The sequence below is a fragment of the Mus pahari genome, chromosome 8 (assembly GCF_900095145.1).
Source record: "Mus pahari chromosome 8, PAHARI_EIJ_v1.1, whole genome shotgun sequence".
NCBI classification, from domain to species: Eukaryota; Metazoa; Chordata; class Mammalia; order Rodentia; family Muridae; genus Mus; species Mus pahari.
The window spans coordinates 56,497,713-56,524,201 of record NC_034597.1 but is presented as its reverse complement, the minus strand read 5'-3'; the positions used below and the strand labels follow the sequence as shown (position 1 = coordinate 56,524,201).

The following is a 26,489-nucleotide window of genomic DNA, read 5'->3' as shown; positions in this document are numbered from 1 at the left end:
ACTGACCTACACAAGTGTGAGGTAGAACCAGCTGCAGTTTACTGAGGCTTCATTCCTTGGTTAAAACCAAATGCCAGTAAGGAGTGGGGGTGGCGTCTCTTCTCATGCAGTAGAGTCGCTTACGTCAAGGAAGTGAAGTGGAGCCTGTAACACTTGCCCAGCAACTGCCCCTCCCCAAAAGGTAGCAATGATAAGAAGAAAGGATTTTGAGTGTTCTTGTCACAAAGAATTGATATTATGAGGGGTAGATTGCTTAATAATGTGGTAAACCTTCTGTGATATATTGCCATATCAGAACCTCATGCTGGGACCTATTTATGTATACTTATTATAAATGTATACATAATAATTAAAATATTTTAGATACAAAAAATGGTTGGGATCATTTTTAGAGCTATACTTTAAAGGCAGCATAGCAGCCTCATTTCCATTTATCTTACACAGTAATTGGTCCCATTGTTAAGCAGACATTAGGTTGCTTCCAGGTTGTCTTACTTACTTTTCTGTCACTTTGATAAAAACCCTGAAAGGGGGAAAACTTAAAGGAAAAGGTGGTTTGAGCTCACAGTTCCAGACTCCAGTCTGCCATGTCAAGGAAGCCATAGCTGTAGAAGTTCAGGGTGGCAAGCAGAGAGCAACAGGCTTGTGCTCAGCTCACTTCCTCCTTTTCCTGCATCCAGGATCTCCGCAGGGAATGGTGCCTCCTGTGGTGGGAGAGTATTCCAACCTCAGTTTTCCTAGTGAAGATCATCTTCCACAGGCATTTAGAGCCTGTCTCCCAGTGGTGCTAGTCTAGATCTCCTCAAGTTGACAATTGAGATTAACCACCACTCAGGTCTCTCTTCATCCCCACCCCCACCACTTTTTTTTTTTTTTTTTTTTTTAAAGATCGGGTCTCTATTTAGTCCTGGCTGCCTTGGAACTCACAAAGATCACCCTGCCTCTACTTCTCAAGGGCTATGATTAAAGGGGTGTCCACCATGCCCAGCCTCCTTTATTATCCTATTCTCTATTTAGCTATAAAATCTATCTATATCAAAAATTTTCACTTCTATTATAGTAGTACAATCTGTGGAAAGAATCACCTATGGTAATGAATGGATCTATGTATCTTTTATCATTTTTTTTTAATGTTTTAAAGTTCTTTTTTGAAGAAAGAGAGCTATAAATGTGATGGGATTTACAGTGCATATGGAGAAATTAATAAGGTTTTCTAAAGAGATGATGCCAGTTCATGTAAATCATTGCTAATTTTATCACATGCTCTGTAGCCTTGATGACTATAACTGACTCTGTACCAGGGTGTGATTTGCATTCCCCATCAGTGGAGATTGCTCGTGCCTTGTACCTGATCATCACTTATGTGACTTGTTTGTATCAAATTTACAAATCATGGGATCCAGATTACAAAATGGTGCTTCTTATGGAGGTAACCCGCCCCCCCCCCCCCCAAGGAATTCATAAGTGTTAACTCATTTGGAATCCTCTTACCTGGGCCGACAGGAAACTAAGGAACTGCAGAGTGAGACACTGAACACCAGAACATACTGACAGCATCATTCCTGGTGTGAAATGGTTTCAAGTGTGTTTAAAACCCTGAAATTACATTTTGAGGGGTATTAAAATTTATATTCAGATTGAGGTAGAATCTGTTATGTCAACCTTATGTCAACCTCAAGAACTTGTATCAAGAACTGGATGATAAAACTTTAAATGAAAATGTAAATGAGCAACATAACCTTATTACAGATATACAGAGGATGGGCTGGAAAGATGGCTCAGCCACTAAGCAAAAGCACTGCTATTGTGAAGGACCAGAGTTCTGATACCAGCACCCACATTAGGTGGCTCACAGCCACCTGTGCGCTAACACTCCAATTCCAAGGAACCTGACGCCCTATTCTGGCCTCCGTGGACACCTGCGCTTGGGGATACACAGAAATACACACATATACATAATTTAAAATAAACTAAATCTTTTTCAAATGTAGAAAGGTACAGAGGGAAGGCTAGCTGTTCAGCAGTACTCGGTAACTGAGACAAGTGGTATTTTACTCAGGGAGTGTCTTCTAGCCTCAGTCTTAAAGTTTTAGGTTAGTTCTGCAGGTCAGAAGACAACTGCTGGCCCAGGCAAGTCTTAAGCACCTCCCTCTAATGTGGAGGCTGAGGATAAGAGATTGTTTCTGTCTGAAGTCATAGTCAAGGGAAGTCACAGGTGTCCTTCTGTCCTGGACCATTAGGAGCTCTGCCTGTTTGTACATCGTTCTACCTCTTCACATCTTCCACCAGCCATGGCTGGCTAGCAAAGGTGAATGTACTGGCTTTATTCAGTGGAAAGACTCAGACACTGTGTTTTAGGCACGTCTCTAGGAGGGACGATGTTAGGGAGGTAATGCAAGCGAAAGCTCCATATTTTGGGTTTTCCCTCTGCTTCTCTGTCTTTATAAGAGATCACTTGATGATGGTTATTTGCTACACCCTGTCCCTCCCTGCTTCTAAACTCCTGTATACTCTGTAGCCTTCTAACAGTTGAGTCAGGAGCATCTTCCTGGGTGTTTTTATGAGGCACATCCTGCTGCAAGGTTCTATATTCTAGCCCTAAGGAGTGTAGTCAGTGATTAAATGTAAAATTCTGTCCAGGCACATGATGGGCTCCGCATTAGAGCGCTGCTGCCCTTGGGCTATTTGACAGCTGTCTGCCTTGATATGATATTAAATCACTGTGAGGCGTCAGACTAGGAATACCAATTTGCAACCAAAGCATGCTTCTGACGCATGAGAAACTTCAGACAGAAACAGCTCTAAACAGCTTGGAAAGGTTTTTGATGAGCAAATTGTAAATATTAGTACCTCTACTCTTGAAATATTACCCGTTAAACCAACATGTACAATCTCTCTTCATGCCAGGAAAGAAACTAGATTGAATGGCTTAGAAAAACCTAAAAGGAGTTTTAACTCCTACCTCCGTGAGGCAACAAGGTCAACCTCATAGGGGCCTACCTCAAGTTCTGACCATCCAGAGATGTGTAACCCACCAGAGTGGGGTTGGGCTCCGTCATGCAGTAGATCTCTGATGGAAGATGCCCAGCCAGTGCAGAATGTGTCCCTCAGATGCAGTGATGGAGACTCTCTGAGAGTTGCACTTGCCACATTTCCTGTTCCTTAATGACCAAGAGCTTCCATCTGCTGTGCTCCAGGCATGTCACTACCAAAGACCATTAAAGCCGTGTTTCATTTTTATAGTGACAGAAATAAATTTGGGACATTTATGAACTGGTGGCATCCTTGTAAGGTCCTGTGTAGCCAGGGCCTCTCTGGTAATGAGAGCATCTATGGGGACATACAGCCTGCAGCCTGTGTGGTCTCAGGCCTAGCTCCTGTCTTGCTACTCCACTATCTCACATCTTGAAATTGTTAACAATTTTATAAGAGGCTATTGTTCTTCCTTTGATATAGGTCCCCCCAATTACATAGCAGCCTCTTAGTAAATTATCATATCGTTATTTTAACACAAACACAGACAAAGTGAGGTCACGACCTAACCAGTTGAAGCCTAGCCCTGCTTTTCCTAGAACTGTCTTTGTCTAGTTCATTGTTCATAGCAACCTTATAGGACTTAACTTCTAGGAATAACCACACAGGAAATTTATTTGTCAGGTATCAAGTATTAGCATGACCTCCACTGATCATCACAGGTTAATTTCAGACCATGTATAGCACTGTTTGGAAATATATTTTAAGTTCTAAAATATTTAGTATGTTAATAAGGATAGCCATATATCAGATTACTATAAAATATTCCAACAGTTAAAAGGGGGCACTGTGAAGACTTATATTTGGTTTATAGAACCAGAAAGATTTAAGCAATGTATATATTCCTTTCTAAATAATTTTTACCTTAATAACCATTATGTGATTTTTTTTTCCTGATTATTAACTTTGAAGCATATATTGATTTTATAAGACTAAATTTCAAAAGTTAGGAATCATTGTACTAAAAAACTCTTATGTAAGCCATGTATGCTACCATGTTAAAACATAGTCACAAGGTGAAACAAATGTCTTAGGTCACTCTCACTTTAAGCCTCCTAGTGTGCTTCTCTTTATAGTATCGCCATGGAAACAGTTGGGTTCCAGGGCCTGGTAGATTTGTGAAATGTTCTTTGTGCTCGCTCACTGATCATCCTTCTGGAGTGAGTGCAGTACAACCCTGACTTCAGCTTTTGACTAGCATCTCCTTGATGTTGGGCACTCTGCACTATCCCAGTGCAGAAGATAAATCTCATTCCCCCATCCTTAGGCAAGATGAAACAGGAGGGCAGGGTCTGTGGGAGCGGTTAAGCCAGGCTTTTGACCTTCCTTGTTGGTGACTTTCAGCTGCTATGTAGAAGGGAAAGTGTTTGCCAAGTGGTTTCTGATTCACAATTGTTTTTTTCTCTCCATTGAGTTAAGGTTTATTTGTTTTAATCCTTGTTTCATTTAGTACAGTGTTTCATGAACCCCAGATTTTTCCTACTGGCTCCCAGCATTTGGGCAGATTCTGTGCTTTGTTCTCTACTGTGGTTTCCATTATATGTGCTTTATAACCCCCCTGAGAGATGGGAAGAAGGGAGCTTACAGATGGGAAATCTGGGGTACAGGGATGCTCTCAACCTCGCCTCCTCTCATCCTTAGCATCCTCTGCCTTCTGCTCTGTAGCTTCGTGGTCTCTCATTGGTTTTTACTTTTAAAATCCCACTGTCGTACTGCTATGGAGAATAGTTTACATTTCCCCACAGTTGGTGTTTTTCTCCTACAGAGACATCCCAATGCCCCTTGTCAGCTCAGGAGTGGAGCATGGCAACCTGCGAGAGCTGGCATTTGCAAGAATGAAGGACCTTGGAATACAGGTATGAGTGAATGTGGCTGCCAGCCAGGTACACTGTGAAGGAAAAGGGTGTCTCCTTGCACTTAGCCCCAGGGCTGTCACTCTCAGGCAATGTTGGTACCAGCTGGGTCAGAAAGCTTGTGTGTTAGAGGTGTTCTGGGTAGCTTGTAGAAGCTGTATGAGTGGTGACAACACTTCTGCTGTCCCCTTGTTCCTATGTTCTGACTTCTATAACCTGTTGCTTTATATTTACCAGGCAGCATCTCTCTCTTGACCAAAAGAAGATGAAGGAAGCTATTAATTTAACAGTCTTGGGAGGTAGTAGTGAGTCTGAAATGAAGCATTCTAGAAACTTTTTGGAACTTCTGAAGAGATAAGCTGGAAGCAGTGTCTGGCCAGGGCACCAGGGGTTAGACTCTGCCTTCAGAACCCAGTGCAGTGGATCAGGAGAGGGCCGGGATCTGTTAGCTGTGTTTTCAAGCATGAACCCATGTCTTACTTTACACTTCCTCAAATTATCATGGAGGAAAAAATTTAGAACATTGTCCAAAATTAAATGTTTTAATACTATTGAATTATTTGAATATTCAACAAAATAATATAATAATTAGATATAATAGACAACATTTAGAAATAAGCAAGTGCGTGAAGCTGATCACTGGCACCACACAGGACTGTGCCTGCTCTGCTCACCACTTGCCAGCTGGCCTCCATCTCTGACCTCAGCAGTCTCCCTCTCTATTGGTCATCTTTAACCCTGCCCCCATCTAACCCTTGTTAGCCTCTGCTAAGGGGCCCAGGAATCACTCCAAAGAGCCAAGTCCCTTAGGCTTTCCTTTCCAGAAAGTAAGTAGATGTCATCTCTGCCTTTAGAATAATCATGCTCCAGGAGAGAACAAAGAGGAAGCAGGGTGCCTGCTGACTGAGAGCAGGTGACCTCTGCCACATATACCTAGTCTCCTATAGAGAGCTGGGCTCTTAGCAGATCAGCTGTAGAAACCTGTGGCCCTTAGTTGCTGTTCAGGCCACATCAGCAGAGTATCTTGCTGGGTAGGTTTCCTGAAACAAGGAAATACCTTTTTTTTTGGCAAAACTGAATAACGAACTCATAGATACGTGTTAGTGAAATTGCTTGCATGATCCTGGATCACTGGTAGCTGCATGTATGATTCATTCTGTAGAGGAGAACTATGGTGGAGGACGTATCATTGGGTGATGCAGCGATTCTGTAATGCTAAGTGTCAGCAGGCTGTGTGGATGCACACTGGGCTGGGGAGTAGGAGCCAGTGTTACCGAGATCCTGACCATGCCTTGCCTTGGCACGGTCTCCTGGCAGCTGTGCACAGGCAGGGATGCCCAAGCGCTAGCTGGAGTTGAAGTCCAATTCGTGTCGCTTATGAGTCTAGGTTCCTTTTATATCTTCCCTTCCTTCTTTCCTTTCTTGGAAAAGGAAACATATCTTTGATATGTCTTTTGACATATTTAAAATGACATAACACTAAAAATAGTAATGTCATAGATTTTAAAGACTTAAAAATTTGTTTTTACTCTTCCTGTGATATTTTGAGACTGTATTTTCAGTCATATTTTGGAGTTGTATTTTTCACGGTTAAATCTCTTGGGCAAAACTATTTTCTAACTTTCTAACTTAATATTGTTCATTTTCCAAGATTATAAATGGTCTCTTTGAGTTCTAAATTCGTTTTGAAAGGGAAATGGTACACCTTTACAAATTCCCATCATCAAATTTTGTAAAGATGGCTTTTTAAAGTTTTCATTTTTCTGTTTCAGTGTAAGTTATGTACAGACATGATTTTGAGCTCGGGATTTGTTTTAAATGAACAATGAATGAGTCACTACTTTGATTTTTTTTTTTTTTTTTTTTGGCAGTGCCGAGATGTGAGAACCAGAGAGGTTGGAATCCAAGAAATCCATCACAGAGTGCGGCCATACCAGGTCAGTCTCCTCTAAATCTGCCCCAAGCCTGGGTCCCACCTGCTTACCCCTCACTGAGTGAATAGCTCAGGGCAGAAAGTAGCAAGCCAGGAGAACCAGCCATGGGAGTCACTGGATTATGGAAGAGCCAAGCAAGGAAAGCCAAGGCTAGACCTCATTTTTCACCAACTCTGCAGTGTGGGGAATATTCTAAGGTGAAGCTGCTTCACATTACCCCTAGTCTGTCTGCAGGGACTCTGGAGGACACAGTAGGGACTCAAGAGTTCCAGTCATTTAATTTGAATGCATTCAAGTGTAAGTAGCTACTTGTGACTAGTGGCTGCTTCCTATGGACAGCCTTCCTGCTCTCCTCTATGTAACCTGCAAGTTCTTGTCCTAACTGGCTTTCCCATAGCTTCAGCACAGTGCCCTGGGCATTCTGAGTAGCTTCACTTCCATACATCTGTAACATCTAACTCATGCAGCATTGTCTGTGAAGCACAATCCTTGGGAATCCCATGTGTGAAAGGCTGGATTCTGTTCTTAGCATGAACTGTTGTTAAAGGGCCTTTCAAGGGAAAAAGTAGACCCGACACATTAATCATTTTATATACCAAACATCAAGCTGAGGTGTTATTTTGCTTTGAGTATAATATACCCATATACAGGGTGTGTATGTTACAGCCTTTCTAAATATGTAGAATTCTGAGTGTCCACCTCTTACTTCATAATATTCATAGAATCACCTATACAGTAGGTTGGAGAGTCAGAATCTGTAGATTTCTACCACTGAAGTTCCCCATCTATCCCTCTGTGGTAAACTATGCTCTACCAATTGACCTTAATGTATTCCTCCCTCACTAGGCCTATTTCACAAGCCCTGCCCAATGTCACACTTTCTTAAATCTAGGAGAGGAGGACAGACACACACACACACACACACACACACTCACACACACACAAAGGAGGTTTTAGTGGAAGAAGTAAGAACTAGACAAGGAAACCATTAACTGACAGTTTGAAGGCAAAGTGCGGGAGGGGTCCTAAAAGTCACATGTGTGATTTAATCCATAGTTTTATCTTAGAGACAGTTTGCGGGACATAAATTTACATAATAGCATTCACTAAGCTGGATATCTGTAAGAATCTCAAGGTTGATTAAGTTCAAATATTTGTAAAATTGTTCTCCATTTAGAATTGCCCACGAACAAGCCATGAACTTTTTAAATCCTGTGCTACTTGAGAGGAGGCAAATAAAAGCCATAATTAGTGATGATTTATGCTTTGTTCCTAGCTGAACATTAGCCTAAACACATTCATGCAATTATAAAAATGAACTTGGTTCTCTAGTTCTGAATGAGATGTTTCATGGCTCCTTATCCACCAGGTCGAGTTGGTACGGAGAGATTATGTTGCCAATGGTGGCTGGGAAACTTTCCTGTCCTACGAAGATCCTGATCAGGACATTCTGATTGGCCTCCTAAGGCTGCGGAAGTGCTCTGAGGAAACCTTCCGGTTTGAACTGGGTGGAGGTGTTTCCATAGTCCGAGAGCTACACGTGTATGGAAGTGTGGTCCCCGTGAGCAGCCGCGATCCCACTAAATTTCAGCATCAGGTATCCTGCATCCTGTTTTAATTGGGTTTTACTTAAGAAATTGCCTGAAATCGGGAAAGTTAAAGCAGCTGGTGAGGAGGGAGGGCGAGAGGGCGTGGGAAAGCGGGTTCAGAGGAAAGAGGGTTCTTCTCAGTTGTTTTGGGGCAGTCCTCCATGTTGCTCCCTTGTGGTCCCAAAGGATAACAGATACACCCCATTTATCAGATTCAAACAAAACTGGTTTGCTTCCTGTGGAATGGAATGACAGGAAAGTGATTCACAGGTGTCAGTTGTGTTGTATAAGTAACCCCTAGCAACCTAAAGTTAGAAATCTGTATTTTTCAGTTTCAGGAAAATTTGTTAAAAGCAGTAATAATAGGTTTAGGGTAAACACCAAATGGGATGCTACAACAGTTTTGCCACGTTCCAAACCCTTTCAAAAGTGGAAGGTGGGTCAAATAAATAAGACCTGGTACCGCAGACTCTTGTCAGCTGGGGCTGCCTAGACTCCAGGCACACATGGCACGTGCCCCGGTGTGCCACGCTGGCTCTCGCTGGAGTGCTGACTTCTTTCTTATTTATTTATTTATTTTGCTTTGTTTTTCGAGACAGGGTTTCTCTGTGTAGCCCTGGCTGTCCTAGAACTCACTCTGTAGACCAGGCTGGCCTCGAATTCAGAAATCCGCCTGCCCCTGCCTCCCAAGTGCTGGGATTAAAGGTGTGCGCCACCACCGCCCGCGCTTGACTTCTTTTCTAAGTCAGGAGTGTGCTCTGGTTGGGATCCGTGCACTCCTCTGGCTCATCAGTAGAGTTTTATCACTTTTTAAAAGGTGGTGTGCGGACCTTTCTTATGGGGATCCCTTCTCTTCCCTTATGCTCCTTCTAGGGATTCGGCATGCTGCTGATGGAGGAGGCAGAAAGAATCGCTCGGGAAGAGCATGGATCTGGGAAAATCGCAGTTATATCAGGTGACTGGAGAGACGGGTTTCTGACTCATCTGTTCACACTGAGATTCGATCTCTTGCCTCTCCATGATTACTGTGTTCAAATTGATCCAGGCTGACAAGTGAGAGGGACTTACGTTCAAACGTTGGGACATGTCAGAGAGCTGTTAGCTGGGTGAGTGCTTCTAGAAGCACTGTGTTCCTCAGAGCAGCAGGCCAGTGACCTGGGCGCAGTCTATGCTAGTCTGACCTTGGGTCATTGTGGTCAGCTGCTCTTGTGCTTCGTGCCAGCTGCTGTGTGAGGAATGTGAGTGGTAAGGATGGAGCTGCTGGTTCAGGGTGATTCAAGGCACAAGGCAGATATAGTTCATGTTGCTGCCCTTGCAGTTGTCTTTGTTGTCAGCGTCTTCATTTGGGACGAGATGGGAAGAAGGTTTCCTTTTAGGGACCCACCATGCATCCAAAAATTAAATAGGCAAAACGAAATTTGCAGGAGAAAGATAAATACAAACTAATATAAAATGAGGCAGACACAGGAGCATTCATGAGGAAATGAAGACTGGAAGATGCATGTAAACCCGAGTGTTTTAGAACTGAGAGTCGGAAGTTGTGGAAAAATACACTAGGGGGACGAGTATAGGCTGAGAGTGATAAAGTGGGGCAGACTTAGCAGGCCTGTTGGTTCCGTCATTAGAGGTAAGACTGTCCTTCCCTCCAGCATGGGCTGATAGCCTCTCACAGAGGAGTCTTCAAGAGGGTAGTGCAGGGGAAGGGCTGAGCCCTCCCTGAACCTGCAGTGTTCTCAGTCCCTCCAGCGTTTGCTGAGCCAACTACTCAGACCTGTGTGTTCTGAATCCCAGAGAAGCTTCCCCATGCTAACCAGGAAATCTGAATGGTTGGAGGAGGAAACAAAAGGGAGATTTGGGGGGAAAGCAAGAACTGATCATTCACATTCTTCAGTGTGCTGTTCCTATAAGAAAAATTACTAATTACTGTGGGGAACCTAAGATGGCAGAACACAGAATCAAGATTTAGGATAGGTTTGACCCCAGAATTTATTTTCCTGTTTGACTACCACATCCCAAAAGCTTACTTGTGACCTAAGAAATTTTTTTTTTCTGAAAATTAAAGCTGAAATGAGGGTTTTTTGTTTTTTGTTTTTTAAATCAATAAGTTGCCAGTCGTTAAGTCAATACTGGTGGCCAGGTCTTCATGATTACCACTACAGAGATATAGTCACACAGCTCACTTAATCATTTAGTCTGGCGTGGGTGTTTGATGTTACCCAGATTGATAATCTATTTCTTAGCATGTCTAACTTTTCTTACTTTTCTCCATTACTTTAGTCCCACAACAAAGCACCTGGCTGAGACTACCTGGCTAGCCTGATGAGCAATAAGAAAGGTTTCCCTCTTCTAGCTTACCCTGAAGTGGGCCAGAAGTACAGGAAAGGGCAGGCTGCTTCAGAAGGCCTTCTGCCTGTACATCTGGGTGGGGCTGATCACCCACAGAGCTTGCTAAAAATCATTTTAGCACATTCCTGCTCTTTAGGTCTAGTTGGGGATGGAGAGCCCACAATTGCTAACCAACCAGTGTGCTGCCTCTGATTGCCCTTCAGACCATGTATGAGAAGCTAGACTTTAGTATTCTCCAGATGCCGTCCTTTCTTCCCAGCCATTAAGGTTGTAACTCTCTGGCCCATAGCCCTACACCCCCAGATGGCATTGAGTCACATGACTTTCTAGTGTCTTTGAGAGCCTAATCAGGTTTCCATTTTCCATCACTGCCTTCCTGACATCGTTTTTTTTTTTTCTCAGAAGTAACCACCCAAGGCCCCTGACTTGCCTGAGGTCAAATCTAATTGCACATAAGAGCCTCAGTCTGTTTTTCTCTGAGCAGGGTGTCTTTCTGAGTGGGAGTCATTCAGCATCTGTCCTCACCAGCTTTTTATCATCATCTAAATGATAGCTCAATTTCATGTCATCTGCATGGTGAATTTCTAAAATAACAAGAAGTGACTTACTTAGAGAAGCAGGCAAGGGAACCTTTCTGTCAGCTGTGATGCTGGGTCTCCTCCCCTGGCACCCTGCAGAGGGTTCTTCTCCAGCTAGAATGGGTTTCTATAGGAACAGCCCCAAGGGCTTCTTGGAACTACAGTTGAGTTCTTTGAGAGAAAAGTTGGTGAGCAAGGTTGCTGTCCTCTGGTCTGGGAGCCCCTCCATTGTGTAAGGAAAGCTGCATATAGATTCCTTGACTTCCTCTTTGGCCCTGACGAGCCTTCCTGAGGAAACATTGAACACATTTGCTATGTGGCAGGTGCATCTTCTTCTCTTAGTCCTGTATCCCTGATCTGAGAAATCTGTTGTTCAGAACTTAGAGGATAGCAAGTATTTGTTATTGTGCTGTGTTGTTGATGTTGCTTTCTCCTTCCACTTGTTCACCTTAGCTTTGGATTTTCTAAATCTGCTGCTGGTGTGTGTGTGTGTGTGTGTGTGTGTGTGTGTGTGTGTGTGTGTGTTCCAGAGATGATCCTTTAATTTCTTCAATAATTCTTTCCATTCTCATTCTCAGTGAGGCATTTGATGATGAAATTGGTGATGCTAAAGTTTTCATTAGCAGTTGATCCCAGTCATCAATCATGGATGCATAACTTTGGTCACAGCTGACACTTTCCTCTGATGTTGTTCTCAGCTCATAACTTTGTGCTCTCTATGAGTTGTGGCTTTTTTTCTAAGTCACACACAGTGGTGGCATGGCTTTCTGTCTTGGCATGATTCGTGAGGACAGGAGAGACAGGACCATTTATCATTGTGTTGGCCTGGCTGTAAGAGTAACGCATTTATGTAGAACTTGGAAAATTCTGCTCTGATTCATTCCAACTTCTCCTCATCCTGGCAGCAGGTTTCCCTGCTACTTAGATTTATGATCTGGGGCTCTACCTCTAGACAGTGTTATTGACTTCACTGTAGATCAGAGAGGTTCTGTATAGTCTCATTTTTCCTATTTAAAAACATTGCTTTCATCTGTTACCTCCGTGTATTTATTAAAAAGTATACACATGTGCCTGATGAATCAGCCCACAGGTATGGCTGGAGGAGAAAAACTAAAACTGCTTTAAGCAGTCAGTCAGATGAAGTACTTAGTAAGAGGCATTCAAGTTCACTCACTTTAAAGTATATAATTGGCTTAGTAAACAGTTTTAAAGTTAACTGTCATCTTTAAGTGTGAAAATTATTTAAAAGCAAAAATTAAATATTGTTTCATTGCCATCAGAATCACTAGGTGTATTGAGGGGAACAATAAAAATATAATCTCCATACTCGGGAGCCTGAACCAGGAAGATTGCTGTGAGTTTAAGGCCAACATGGGCTACATAGTGAGATTCTTATCTCAAGAAGAGGCATGATGTTGAGCTGCCTTCTGGGAATGATTGCTCAAATGGGCAGGAAACTGGGTCTCCACCACTGACCCCATCTGCAAGAGAGGGTGAGTCCCAAGGGAGTCTAAACTCCTTCCTTAGATCCAGGCCACTTCTCCACCAGGATCAACTGCTTCTTCCCACACACAAAAAAGGGCAAATCAATGCTCTAAAATCAGCTAGTTTATAAAGTAATTTATAGGTAGGAAGTAGCTGTTAGCTGTTGCTGAATTACAAAGCAGTTTGTAAGATGGCTTTGCCATCTTAGTGGTTTACCTGAACAGTCTCTGTGGGTGTCCAGCTACGTAAAATGAACAAGTTGTATTTACTTTTAAAATGTGATGTTTTGCCTACATATAGTGATTAGCAGTCCATCCATCAGGAAGCGGTTTAATCTCATTCCTTCATGTATGCTTTAAGGTGCAAGGACCTCTACTGTGGAAGCTAACTACAATCTTTAAAATGCCATCACTAATAATCACCATGGAAACCAGAATTCTGATGTCACAATGTCCGTACGATTTCTACAAGGGCAAATATTACTATCAATAGCCACTGTTTAAAAAGCCACTTAACACCTTCAACAGAATGAGGGATTTTCCCCCCCCACTCAGGCAATCTTGGCTAGGTATCAGATTCAATCATGTTACTGTTTCAGTTTGCCAAGCTAATTGCTATGCACTAAGATAGACAGCTATTCCCCAAGCTCCCTGACTACCTTCGTCATAAGCAGTATTCTATTTGTGATCTTTCAAGTAGAAAATTAATATGGCCATTGGCCAAGAGCTGCACAAGCTTGATAGATCACACAGTGATGGTGAGAGACGAGAAGAGGTCTGAGTGGTTCATGCCAGAAGTCTTCCAAGTCAGAGCGGGAGAGCCATTCTGTTTAAATCTGTTACAATGCCGGTGATGGGGGCAGGGGAGGGGGAATGGAAATACAGGGTGAGTAAAACAGGCAGTATGGATATGAGGTCATTCTTTATCATGATATCAAAAGCCATTGCCCTAAAGCTGTGACTACAGTCCCCAGTAGTGAAAAATCAATATGTCTGTGCCTTATATAATCCAATATAGCTTCCTAGGACAGAAATTAATGGTCTTGTGCCCCAGTACCACTGATTAATAATGCCCTGTATAGGCAGAAAATAGCAGTTGTTTCTTAGGCTTTGACCAGCTGAGATTTACTTCCTGGACCTGAGAAACCTCACCTGTATCCCAGGCTCCTACACAGCTCCCTCCATTTTGGGTGAAGGTTATTTTATTCTTTGCATTATAATCTAGTTGAAAAGCAGGGTCTATTTGTAGCCACTTCTGCCTGATAATGGACTCATAATCCTACCAGAGTCCCCAGAAGAGCTTCTCTTTATTATGGCGGACTGTTTGCTAATGGGTCAGGAAGCCTGCCAAATGCAAACCAGTTTGTGCCACATGTGCATTTGTGTTAATACAGGACTTAGCAGAAAGGAAGAGAAAGGGCTTCCTCTTTTGTGCTCTCTCCTTCACCCTTCATATAATTTTCTTGTAAGTAAATTACTCCTCAGCATCCCCTAATTAAATGCACGTTTTTTGGTTTCCTTGTGTCCACTTTGGTATTCTAACAGTGAGCATACATGTCTTTTAGATGGGTTCTCCAATGGGATTGTTCTTACTACTATCATCTTGCTTTTAAAGACAATAGATACAGCATAAAAACTTGTACCATCACAAGTCCTCTATTAAATTCAGCATCATTATTAATCAGACTGGCATTGATGGCATAGAATGCTGTTCAGCTAGATAACAAGTTGAGTGCATGTTTTCTAATTGATGTCTGTCGTAGCTCAGCTATGGAGGCATTATTGCTTAGCTTATCTGGGGAGTCTTTATTTCCTGGTTTGACAGATGTCCTTTATAGATGAGTCAGGTACCAGTTTAGTGTAGATGAATGAGATACCAGTTTGCAGCATTTTGCATTAGACCATCCCACAGTAAGCATCATATGATCGTCCTTAGTGTTCGTGGTCGCAGTATTTCTCAGTAGGCCACCATTTGGATCTTGGGGACATTTCCTCAGCAGAAGCAATAGCGTTGGTTGTAATGGCCTGTCAGCAGGGAAAGAACCACACTTCGGCATTTATCTTAGCCTTCTGGTGTCTGAGAAATATCTGCTTCACCATCCAAAGGCGAGCCTTGCTCCCAGGGCCGTACTGCAGGCTTCTCCCCAGTCCTGTACCTCCTAGAACCAAACTAGTCCTGTACCTCCTACTACCCAACTAGTACCAAACTAGTCCCGTACCTCCTAGTACCCAGTTAGTACCAAACTAGTCCCGTACCTCCTACTACCCAACTAGTACCAACCAAACTAGTCCTGTACCTCCTAGTACCCAACTAGAACCAAACTAGTCCCGTACCTCCTAGTACCCAACTAGAACCAAACTAGTCCTGTACCTCCTAGTACCCAACTAGAACCAAACTAGTCCCGTACCTCCTAGTACCCAACTAGGACCAAACTAGTCCTATACCTCCTACTACCCAACTAGTATCAAACTAGTCCTGTATGTAGTTTGTGCATTTTGGCAGTGATGGTTATATATTTTCAGCTTAGAATAAAGAATGGGTCGCACCATGCGCTCTGTGCTAACATCCCTAAAAGGTCTAGGAGCTTTGAACTCATGGCTGCCTGCTTTGATTGTAAAGTGGGTGCTTCTCAGGCTTCTTGCTGAGGAGGCAAGCCTTCTTCTCTAAGAGACGCCTCACTTTGGTTTGGTTGTTTTTCTTTGTTGGTTTGTTTTTGTTTGTTTGGTTTTGGTTTTTTTTGGGGGGGGTGGTTTTTATATATATATATTATCTATTTACCTTTCTACTTTGGTCTTTTTTAATGTTTTATTGCAATCTTAACTTATTAACTCTCCTAGGAAGACAGTTGGGTTTTTTTTTTTTCTCTATAAACATTTGACATTGTCTTAACTCATTTAATTTAATGACATTGTCTTAACTCATTTAATTTAATGAGGCCTTATTTTTATATCTACTATAGGCAGGTTCTTCCCCTTAATTAAGGTGACTAGATATTGCTAAATATTGCTGCAGCCCTGCAAGCCAAACATTTTTGGAGCCTTTCAGTTGAGGGATTTTTGCTTCCATCACATCACATCTTCACTCTTCTGGAATCCTGGCCTGAGCTCTGCACTCTGACAGCCATTCTCCTCTCTCTGAGAGGAGAGTTGGGTTTTAGGATTTAAGGTGGTGGTTGTGGAATACATTCTGCCTCCCTGAGCTTTGAAATGGATGTGTAGTTGCACACCCCCTTAGGAATGTTTGTCATACCAGTCCCGGGCCCTAGAGCTGCACCTGTGACTCATATGCAGGTTACTGGTTTGAATTATTTGACAAACCAACCCGTCCCTTGCTTCAAATCAAGTGGTTTGAAAACAGAAACAAATCATTTGCTTCCTGGTGCTTTGTGAGAACTCCAGCAGGATGTAGAGATGGCTTTCCTCTGGCCTGTGCTGGGACAGACATTAGCTGGAATGGCCTCAGAGCCTGGGTGTCCTGGACAGGGCTGTCAGCATGAGCACCTTGGATCTGACACTAAAGAGAAGAGAGTCCTTCTCCACTGTTTGAAAGTACGTGGGAAGCATTGATACTAATTCTTTTTAAATGTTTGATAGAATTTACCTAAAGCCATTTGATCCTGACTTCCCAGCCATATATTTATTTAAGGAATAGAGAGGAATGTTCCATGATCATGAGCCTGATTCTCTTTACTGTAGTCTGGACTTTGTTCTCCATCCGCTTCTGTGTCTGTTTCTGAAGTGTTTGTCCATTTTATCTGGGTTGCTCAGTGTGCTTTTTTACAGCCTTTCATAGTATGCTCTTAGAATTACATTTCTCTTATGAACACAGGAGTAATGCCTCCTCTTTATTAAAATGTTTCACTACGTTTATTTAGCAGAGGAGGCACTTGTGTGTGTCATAGTACATGTGCGGAGTTCCAAGGACACCTTTCCTTCCCCCTTGTGTGAGACCCAGGGATTGAACTCAGATGGCCAGTCCTGGTGGTCAGCACCTTCACCCTTGAGCCATCTCACCAGCCCCTCTTGTAACCGTTGTTTAACATTTAGTTGTTTGCTCATTTACGTGTGTGTGTGTGTGTGTGTGTGTGTGTGTGTGTGAGAGAGAGAGAGAGAGAGAGAGAGAGAGAGAGAGAGAGAGAATGTGAGCAACATCCCTACCTGTTTCTGTTTTAAAGGCATTTTCTCTGAGGTAAGGTTGGGCAGTTTTAAGAATGAACTTTTGAGTTTATTTTCTGTTCAGTATTTTCTCCCTAGTTTCTATCATTGCCTTTCTTGTGCTAGCTTTGAGTTTAATCTTCTCACTTTTTATCTCCCCTCCATTCTCGATTTTGAGATAGTTCTTCTTTTAGCGTAACTGTTTTCAGCTAAACATTTCCCTCTGAATGCCACCTTTGCTGGACTCAGTGATTCTGAGAATAAAATACATTCAGTTTTTTAACAAAAAAAGGCTTGGGTCTTTCTCTGAGACCCAGATTGGCCTAGAACTCACTGTGTGTTCCAGCCTCACCGTTAGCATCTGGCATCTGTCCTCCTCAGCCTCCTGGGTGCTGGGATTATGGGAGTGAGCGCCAGCCTGCTCTGCACTCACCCTTGTGGCTCTTGCTCTCCCTGGCATTACTTCTTTGGCACCTTGGTCAAGTAAGAGTATATTACTTCATTTCCACATGTTTATTATGTATGAGTTCTGCAGTTTTCATTGTGTGTGCAAGTGTGTGTGTGTGTGTGTGTGTGTGTGTGTGTGTGAATTGCCTTCAGCCTCACAAGTAATTGTCCAGGTCTAAACCTTAGTACCAAGTCCTAGGACATTTGAGGCAGAGAGAAAGCCTAGAGACTTAAAGATGGGAAGACACCACCCCGCCTTCATGACACATCTCCCTGGAACCCTTTACATCGTGGTGTGCACCAACTGACCCAAAGCGTAGGCTCCTTCTCTGCGTCTACAGAGAAGTCGATGTCTTAAGAACCTTCCAGCTTGGCAGCGCCTCACATATGCATGGTGCCGAGGTCTCCTGGGGTAGCTATGGAGCATGGGTGGCCCCGAACTACTGCATCACCAGAGGCCCACACCATCATAGCCACCTGTGGACGCTGCAGCTTGAGGCCCTACCTTTGGTTTCCCCTCCCACTTGTCAACTCTAGCGTCTCCCTTCTTCCTGTTACTGAGTTCTGGTTTGTTCCATTGTGGTAGAAAAGAGTATTTGTTAGGTTTCAGTGTTTTCTGGCCTGACATGATTTCCCCACAGAACACACCACAGCCCCCTCTGAGCCGCTTGCTCTGCTGATGGCAGTGCACACTGTCCTGCAAGCGCTGGACCCCGGCCCATCTGTCCCCACTGTGTGCTGTTTTACCACAGATTATATCTTCAGACTGTATGTCCATCAACAGATTCATAATTATTGTTATATGCATTTGCTTTTAAATTCTGTAAGAAGCAAAGAGAATTGACAAGTCAAAACTACAAAACCAGTGGCTTTCCTGTTTGCTTGTGTGCATCCCTTCAACAGGTCCCTTCCTTTAGTTCATGTTGCTCCAGGTTCCGTCAGCCTTTCTCGTGAGGCAGTCCTGGCAACAAAATGCCTTAGCTTTTGTTTATCTGGGAATATTTCCCTCCCTTTGTCCTTGTCAAATATAGAACTCTCAGTTGGCTTGTCATATTCTTTCAGTGGTTTAGTATGTGATCCCACAGTTGAGTGAAGACCCCTTACATGTGGCAAGATACCCAGGGAGGCCACCACCCACTCAGAGGAGAAGGGGAAGAGGTGACTGGGAAGGGGGGGCAGTGAGTGGGATATAAAATGAATAAGTAAAAAAACAAATTAAAACAAGTGTGTAGGGTGTTGACAACCTCACCCTCGAGGGCATCGTCGTGGGCAAGGACAGTCTGGGAAATCCAAATAGAACTTCTAAGTTACCTGCTTTGGCTCTTGGTTCTTTTACTGTGTCATCTTCAAAGAGCCCTTGCAGTGTGCAGGGCACAGCCAGGCTGCAGGTGCCCTCTTTCCAGTTGGGACATTAATGACTTACCATAGCTCGCAACCTTGAGGAGTCAGTCCTATTTGGCTAACCATTATCAGTATTGTAAGTTTTCTCCCTCCCGCTCTCTCAGAACAGGAGAAAGATTGTCTGAGAGCTTTCAGGTCATTCAGTTAACTGATCTTTTTCAGATGTTGAGAGTAAAAGCCTTTCCCTTTCTTCCATGTCAGTGTGGTTTTGCATGAAATATTGCCCTTGTGGGTCAATGAGATGCAATAGTAAATGAATGAAACCAATGACTATTTCCTGTGTTAACACTCCGCATATAGCAAGCCTTCTATACATAACTGACTAATTGAACCATAACTAATTAAATTACAGTTTCTTTTCATTTGTCTATTTCACTGGGTTTTGATGATGATGATGATGATGATGATGATGATGATGATGTGATATAAATCATTACCTCAGACTTTTATATCTATTTTTCAAAACTCTGATTTCAGCTTCAAGGGAAGGATTAGCATGTCTTGTCTTTCTCATTCCACGTTTGGCTGTGGGAGTGGGGTGATGTGGGTTTAGTCTTCATTCAATCCAGCTAACATGGCTAACAATAAAGGGTAGCCGTGTATCCCAAGAAAAGAAATGTCAGCGAGCAGGAGTATGCCTCCAGGTTTCTAATCCTTTCCTGGTCAGCATGAAAATGTCTGCATCATGTACAAACGTGTTCTTTCCTTGAAGAATACCAGGCTGTGCCATGAAAGCACATGTTCATCTGGGATCCCAGCCTTATTTCTTCCTCCGGTTGGTTACACTTCTGTCCCATGCCTTTTTCCAGTTGAAACCCCAGCCTGGGTTAGTTTGTGTTTCCATCCATGTGAAGGGTTGATTGCTTGATTTTTCTAGTTGGAGTGACATTCATGTAGTTGAAACTGACCCCTCTTCAATTTCATTTTAGAAAGCTTGGCTGCTAATGCACCAGCTAGAGAGGGAGCCTCTTCTGGGACTGAGTTGTTGGGCCTGTGTATCTCAGTCTGTCAGGCTGCTGTGACAGTTACTCACAGGAGCAGGAGAGGTTTGGTTACTGCAGTTCTGGAAGTGCAAAGTCCAGGACCAAGATCCTCTGATAACAAAGGATCCATGGCAGGAGCACACTTGGTGTCTTATGCAGGTCATTCATCTGAGGGGACACCTCTGTGTCTTCACATGGCTGAAGGGCAAAAAGATAAACAGGCTTCCTCTATCCTCTATAAGGACCCAAGTTCTATTTATGGGACTTCCACCCTATAACTTAATCACCTCCAGATTGCCTGAACTCTTATGCTGTTGCTCTGGGGATGAAATCTTGACTTGGGCATCTGGGTGAGGGAGCTGCAGATGACCCCTTGCACAGCTGCATGCAAAAAGGAACCCTGCCAACTCTTCCCCATCACAGGTCCTGACTGTCACACTCTTTCTTTTCTCGATGGAATTAAAGTCACAAGAGTTTCTAGCTCTTGATTTATCTTGTTTTTCAAAGGAAAAGTAGAGTTACTTCAGTGTTCTCAGCTGTATAATTGATCACCTTAGAAACAAAGAGATGGCTCCCAGTGGATTGAGGCATCCCACCAACAGGACCCCTCCATTGTCTGCTCCCTCCCTCCAAAGAAAAAAGATAAAACTGTTGTGTGGGCAGTGGGTGTTCATGTATAAGAGCAGCGGCCAGAGGAGAACATTACTATCCCTTAGAGCAAGGCTACCAGCCAGTCTAGTCCTCCATCCCAGCACACGTGCACAGCCACACCCAGCCTTTAACATGGTTGCTGAGCATCTGAGCCCATGTTGCTCTAACAACCCTTGCACACGTATCACCCCCTGAACCATCTTCTCATCCCTCAGTAGTGTAAAACTCAAGTAGATTTGTTCCATTTGTGTCTTGGTTAATTGTTTTAATCTTCATGTGCAAGCACACAAACACACATGCACATACACACACACACACACCAACCATTTCCTAGACCTCATGCAATCTGTAATTAATCTCCCATAGGCAGTGGTTGGGGCATTTAGCAAAGAGTCTTGAGTCCTTTCTTCAAGCAGGCAGAGCTATATGTCTTAAGCTAGGTGGTATCAGAAAGCAGGGGGCTTCTCTCTACATCAAGGGCTTGGAGAGTACACACATTCAGCAAAGAGAAGGGATTTAAGATGTAGTCACTGCTGGTTTCCAGGCTGCTGGTGCCCTAGGAGACTGGTGGGCCTTGGCAGCCAGAATTAGAGATCATCTGGGGGCAGGGGCTTCCCTACTACATGCTGAGTGGCCCCTTATGAAATGAGTCACACCTTCTTTTAATTTCCACTTTGCCTGGGTCAGCATTCCCTTGAGAGAAAACTGCAGAAGCCATTTTAATAACTGCTTGTAGTGTACACAGTTCAGTTTATGCAAATTATTTTCTTCTTCCAAAAGATGTAGGGCAGAAATGGAGGGCAAGGAGATAACACAGGGCTGTTTACTAGAGTGATGTCTGACGATAGTACTACAGTTTTATGGTGTTCCTTTTCCTCTTGCCTCATTTTGAATTGTCATAGCTGGCAAAGTAGTGAACATAAAAATTTTTACTCTGCCTACAATAAAAATAAGGCCCTTAAAACATGGATAAGTTCTGATGGTGAGCTAAGTAACTCTGAAATAAACAAAGCTGGACTTCGGCTCTGTCCCTCCCCACCTTTGATACTATTGTGATAAGTGGGGACTCTATAGTGAGCACCCCAGTGGCCACCCCACCTTTCATACTATTCTGATAACTGGGGACTCTACAGTGAGCACCCCAGTGACCACAGCCGAGAGCACTTGAACCCTGTTCATTCCAAGCCTAGGGATTTGGCAGCAGCCCACAGAAGCGATGGAGTGGAGAGCTCCTGCTTGCACAGCTGTGTGTTTCTTCTGCAGGGGAGAGGCAGCAACAGTCAGGCTGATCTGAGACCAAGACAGCCTAGCACATCAGCATGGTCCAGGAGGCTACTGACGTCAGCTCCAAAGGGTAATTGCTTTCTCCTGGCTGACTAACACAAGGAAAGTTACCGTGACGGAGGACTTTGCCTGAGATGGAGCCCCACAAAGGCAGAAGGGAGGCAGATAGGGCCTTCACCCAGCCAGTGACAGCACACTCTCTTTCCAGCTGGCCAAGAGCAGGCACAACACTGCCAGTTTGCCCTTCAGATTGGAAAAGTGGTCATGTCTTAACTGCATGAATCAGGATGCATAAGAAATGCAGGGGGAAGGTGGAGTTTGGACCAGACAGAAGCTAGGCATTCCATAGGACTTGAAGCCTTTCAGAGTCCCAGGAGCTGTCGGGCTGCTGTGTGTTCCTGAGTACAAAGCTAAGCTGACCATGGTCCCAGAGTAGCCAATGCCTCTCTCAACCTGCTCTCAAGAACCCAGTTCTGAGTGAAGGAGCAGAGTCCCAGGAGGAGAGGCTTACTTGGAATCGGTGCTGAGAAATGTTCCCGGGAGCTCCAGGAAAGCCCATATCTTAACCACACGCCTGGGACTCACAGCTCTCCCCATCACTCACAGTCCTGGTTATCCAGGCTTATCTAGGCCTGGGTTATATGAAAACACTCTGCCCAGCTGCAGATCTTAAAACTAGGCCACGTCTTGCTTTGATGGGGAACATACAAACAAGCAGAATTATGTGTGACCCGACCTGAACGTAAGTAAACCTAGTGGATCATTTGGGACACTCCCAAACAGAAAGTAAGGAGCCAAGTGTCAGGGTGAGTCAGCATGACTGCTTGCAGGGTCAGCAGACCTGTGCCTTCACTGCTGGATGCCCCTTACAGCGTAAATAAGTCCATGGGAAATGGCTCCTCTCAGCCAGCAAAGTGGGGATCTGTAAGGTTCCAAAGAGTTGTCCTCCCACCTACTGTGTGTAGCCCTCCCAGCTACGGTGTATAGCCCACCCATCTTCATATCGTCTCCCCACATTCTCTGCCTCAAAGTGCCAACTCAGTTCTCGTTTTCTGCAGTGTGTCCTGCAGGAGCACACTGCTCTATGTGTGCACAACATGAAAATAATGAGTGTATAATAGGTCCCCAGACATTTACTACATCCTGATTATGTGCTAGTCACTGTAATAACCCTAGTGACAGAAGCCATTGGCTTAAAGATCTGACACTCCAGGAGGGGAGGCAGAGACACAGGGGGATAGAGTACTCAGTACTGAACCAATGTCACTGTGATTAAAGCCTGTCCTTCTAGCCAGTCAGGAGAGGCACTAGTCCTGATAACTGGAGGGAGCCTCTGCCTAGAGGGTCCCCAGTACCTGAGCCGGGACCGGAGGGCAGGTGAGCAAGGGCTGCAGAGGGGTGGCTGGTAGGCAGCACGGCAGGTCAGTGGAGTTAGCCTGATCCGCCATTCTATCTTTTAATATAAGGACCATATAGACAGGGTTAAAGCCAAAGTGTTGGGGTGTAAAAGACCTTGTATTACATTTCAGACAGGAATTCAGTGTTTAGGATCTACCTGCCATTAGTGATCCTAGACTCTGGATTCAGATTTCTTTCTGATGATTTGACAGGTGGGATTATCTCTTGTCCTCACACACGCACATGGGTCAAGAAAGAACACTGACTACTACATAGGTCTCACCTGCTCTGGCTTTCACCAAAAGTGGTGCCACCTATAAAAAACCCCTTTGTCTAGTGAGAGTGAGTCAGGCATAGAATTTGCTGTTCAGTTTCTGGTAAACAGTGTTCTAAAAGGAACTGGGCACAGGTGACCATGTCTGTACCTGGAACACACCGGGTTGTCCTGGTCCCGGCTTCTTAGTTGCCTCTTCTCTGGACCTACTCTGCCTGTTTCCTGAATCCTTCAGACAGCTGAGCTCTTGAAACACTTTCATGTATGTATTAAAGGGCTGTGCCCTGTGTAATGAAGAGTAACATACAGTGTGAAGTGAGGTGCCAAGAAGGTAGCTTCATTAACAAGTGTCACCCTGCCTAGATCAGTGACAGCATTCTCAGCACCGTGGGGCCTGAACCCTTAGCATCTTTCAAATGTAACCATCATCTGACCAAATTTTGGAGTTTCCTATGCCTAAATTTTGTGTAAATGGAATGTTTTAGATCTGGCTCTGTCCGCACAGTTCTGAGAGAAATGTCTCAACGTGGATACATAGACCATAGTTGCTTTTTCACTGCCCTGTTATATTCCCTTATGAGTATATCCACCTATAGTTGATAGATACTTGAGTTCTCTTTTATCTTGGAGTGTTAGAATGTTATGTCACCTGCTGGACATAGCATTTGTCTTTTCACTAAGGTGGATCTCTGCTGGTTCTGGAGTATGTCTATGATCTAGAACTTGGGGAACATTTTTCCTTTGGCAGTCTGAGCCTTCCTCTTCTCGCTGGGTCTGAGCTGTTGTCCATGCCTGCTAGTCATATGTCCATCGTCTCCTTGTCCTGCACCTGCCCATGTCAGACAGAAGTCATAATAATACACGACTAGTAGAAATATGCAAGGCAGTATGTGTCCCTGGTTAGAGTTAGTCCTAGTGAGCTACATCTATCCATCTGTTCATCTGTCCTAATGCTTAAAACGTTCTGAAGTGGGTAGAAACAGACGGTGTTCCTGAGTGTCTGAGGTTGAGACAGCCATGTGAGGCTGAGCCCTTACCCTGCATCATGTAGTAACTCTCAGTAGTGCCGGAACTGAGTTAAGCCAAAGGATGCCAAGCTTTGTCCTGTGACCCCTCATGTACTCCCAGCACCTCAGACAGTAGCCGTGTGTTGCTTTACAAGCTGTGTGGAGATCCCATTTCCCATCTGCCTTCTCATTCATTTCCAGAAAACCGTTTGGAATACGGGCCTCTTGGATGTGAACGCTCCTCCTCTTGTCCTGTGTTCCCTACTGCTGTGCTGAACAATATTGGTGTTTCTGTTGTGCCCACACAAATGTGCTGCCATATACCCTGTTAGGAAAGGGCATTTCTCCCCCAGCAGAGTCTGTGTTCATGGAAGCCAGTGTAATAGAAATGGGGCACGTTTCTCTATGAGACAGTAGTGCAGTCTGAATAAGAGGCAGGGCTCGAGGCCAGGGGGTTCGTGGCTGACTTCTGAGGGCTACTAACATTAGGCTGACTAGCGCTCTGGTACTTTGTTTTCCCTGCAGGGGTCGGCACAAGAAATTACTACCGAAAGATTGGCTACAGATTACAAGGCCCCTACATGGTAAAACTGCTAAAATAATGACCACCCCAGTCTACCTCCTTGTGGCATCCTCCCTGACGGAAGATTCACGTGCAGTCTCAGCAGGGGCTGAGGAGGTAAACGGCCTGCACACTCCTGGACGGTCCTTTGCCCTCCCCCTGTGGCGGCTGCCGCTCATAACTCTGACCCTGTGACAAGAAGCCAAACCCACCTCTTTATGTGCCCATGGGGCCTCTTCTGGTTTTAAGGCTTAAACGATTTTTCCAGTTTCTAAATTCTGCATGAAGGCTGCAGGTGACCCATTTTGGCTCAGACACTGTGACCAGAGCAAATCAACTCCTTTGGCCATCGTCACTTGTGATTGTCATCTGAGGGGCAGCCTCGGGAGAAGATTATTTATATATCCAAAGACAAAAGCCAGACTGCAGCACAGACAAGCTGTCAGACATGACTCCCTGCCCTTTAACTACATGCACATTCACCCTGGAATTTAGAAAATGAGCTTTGCCCTGGAAATCTCAGTGGCTGTGCCGTGTCTTGAAATGTGCTGTGTTTGGGGAAAGGAGAGCTGAGGTGGTGGGTTGTGTTAATATGCTTGACACCAGCCGTCTCCGGCCCATCCTGTCAGAAGCCTGCCCTGACCAGGGCCATCTCAGAAGCCTTTCCTTTGTCTCATGTCTGTGAAAGTCTGGACATTCATACCCCTAACACCTGCAGCACAGTATGAACTACCTTCAGTGTGCTGGACTAGCTTGTGTCAGCCAGTTCATCTGTCCTGAGCAGACATGGTCCAGAATCCATAGCTAGAGCCCGTGGCCCTGGTCCATGCTCAGAAGCATCTCTGCATGTTAATTCTGTAAAGTAGGTGGTGTTGATGGTGCTGCATGAAGAAGGTAGGAGTTAGGCTAGTGTGTGGAAGCAGGCCTGTCTGCCCTGCATGGAGGGACATGGGCTTTCCAGAGCCTTCTTCACCATTCAGTTTGTCCCCTGAGGAGGCCAGGATCTGAGAGACAGCCCGTCCCGCCTGGGCATCTGTCCTTCCCAGCCGTGTTTAGTGAAAACTCCCCTAAAAGGTCTGAAGAATAAAGTCTGTAGCATAGAAGGGTCGTTGTGTGGCGCTTTTTTCCCTCGTCCTGTAAATGTGATGGCATTGTCAGGAATTTACAGGTTTTGCTCCGGGCCTGTGACACTGGCTGTCTCCCCCGGGTGCCATTTCCTATCTCATTATGCTGCTGAAGGCGAGTGACAGCAGCTTCTTGGAGGGTGCACTGTGGCACTCCAGCCACGCTCCAAAAACGTAGTGCAGGGAATTTAGCTATTTCTCAGTTATCGATTCCCCCCATAAAATAGAAAAGTATTAAGCTAATGAAGCGCTCACCCCAGCCTTCCCCAGCCTTCGCACTCATTACTGGAGTCGGTGCATGCTGGGCCAGCGGAGGGTTGGGACTCCCTTCCTGCAGTGTGCCTAGCACACATGTGTTCCTGGGTCTCCCTTGCTCATCTCTCACC

The 26,489-nt window shown here is 44.4% G+C and overlaps 1 protein-coding gene across 1 annotated transcript in view; it reads left to right on the top strand.

Moving 5' to 3' along the window:
* Elp3 (elongator acetyltransferase complex subunit 3) overlaps nucleotides 1-26,079 on the top strand; it is a 64,559-nt gene extending 38,480 nt beyond the window's left edge. The window contains exons 11-15 of the mRNA XM_021202996.1: nucleotides 4,799-4,889; nucleotides 6,758-6,823; nucleotides 8,190-8,417; nucleotides 9,283-9,364; nucleotides 24,943-26,079. Of these exons, the coding sequence (XP_021058655.1) occupies nucleotides 4,799-4,889; nucleotides 6,758-6,823; nucleotides 8,190-8,417; nucleotides 9,283-9,364; nucleotides 24,943-25,019 (544 nt within the window). The 3' untranslated portion in view covers nucleotides 25,020-26,079. The remainder of the gene's footprint in view (nucleotides 1-4,798; nucleotides 4,890-6,757; nucleotides 6,824-8,189; nucleotides 8,418-9,282; nucleotides 9,365-24,942) is intronic.
* Nucleotides 26,080-26,489: the final 410 nt, after the last annotated feature.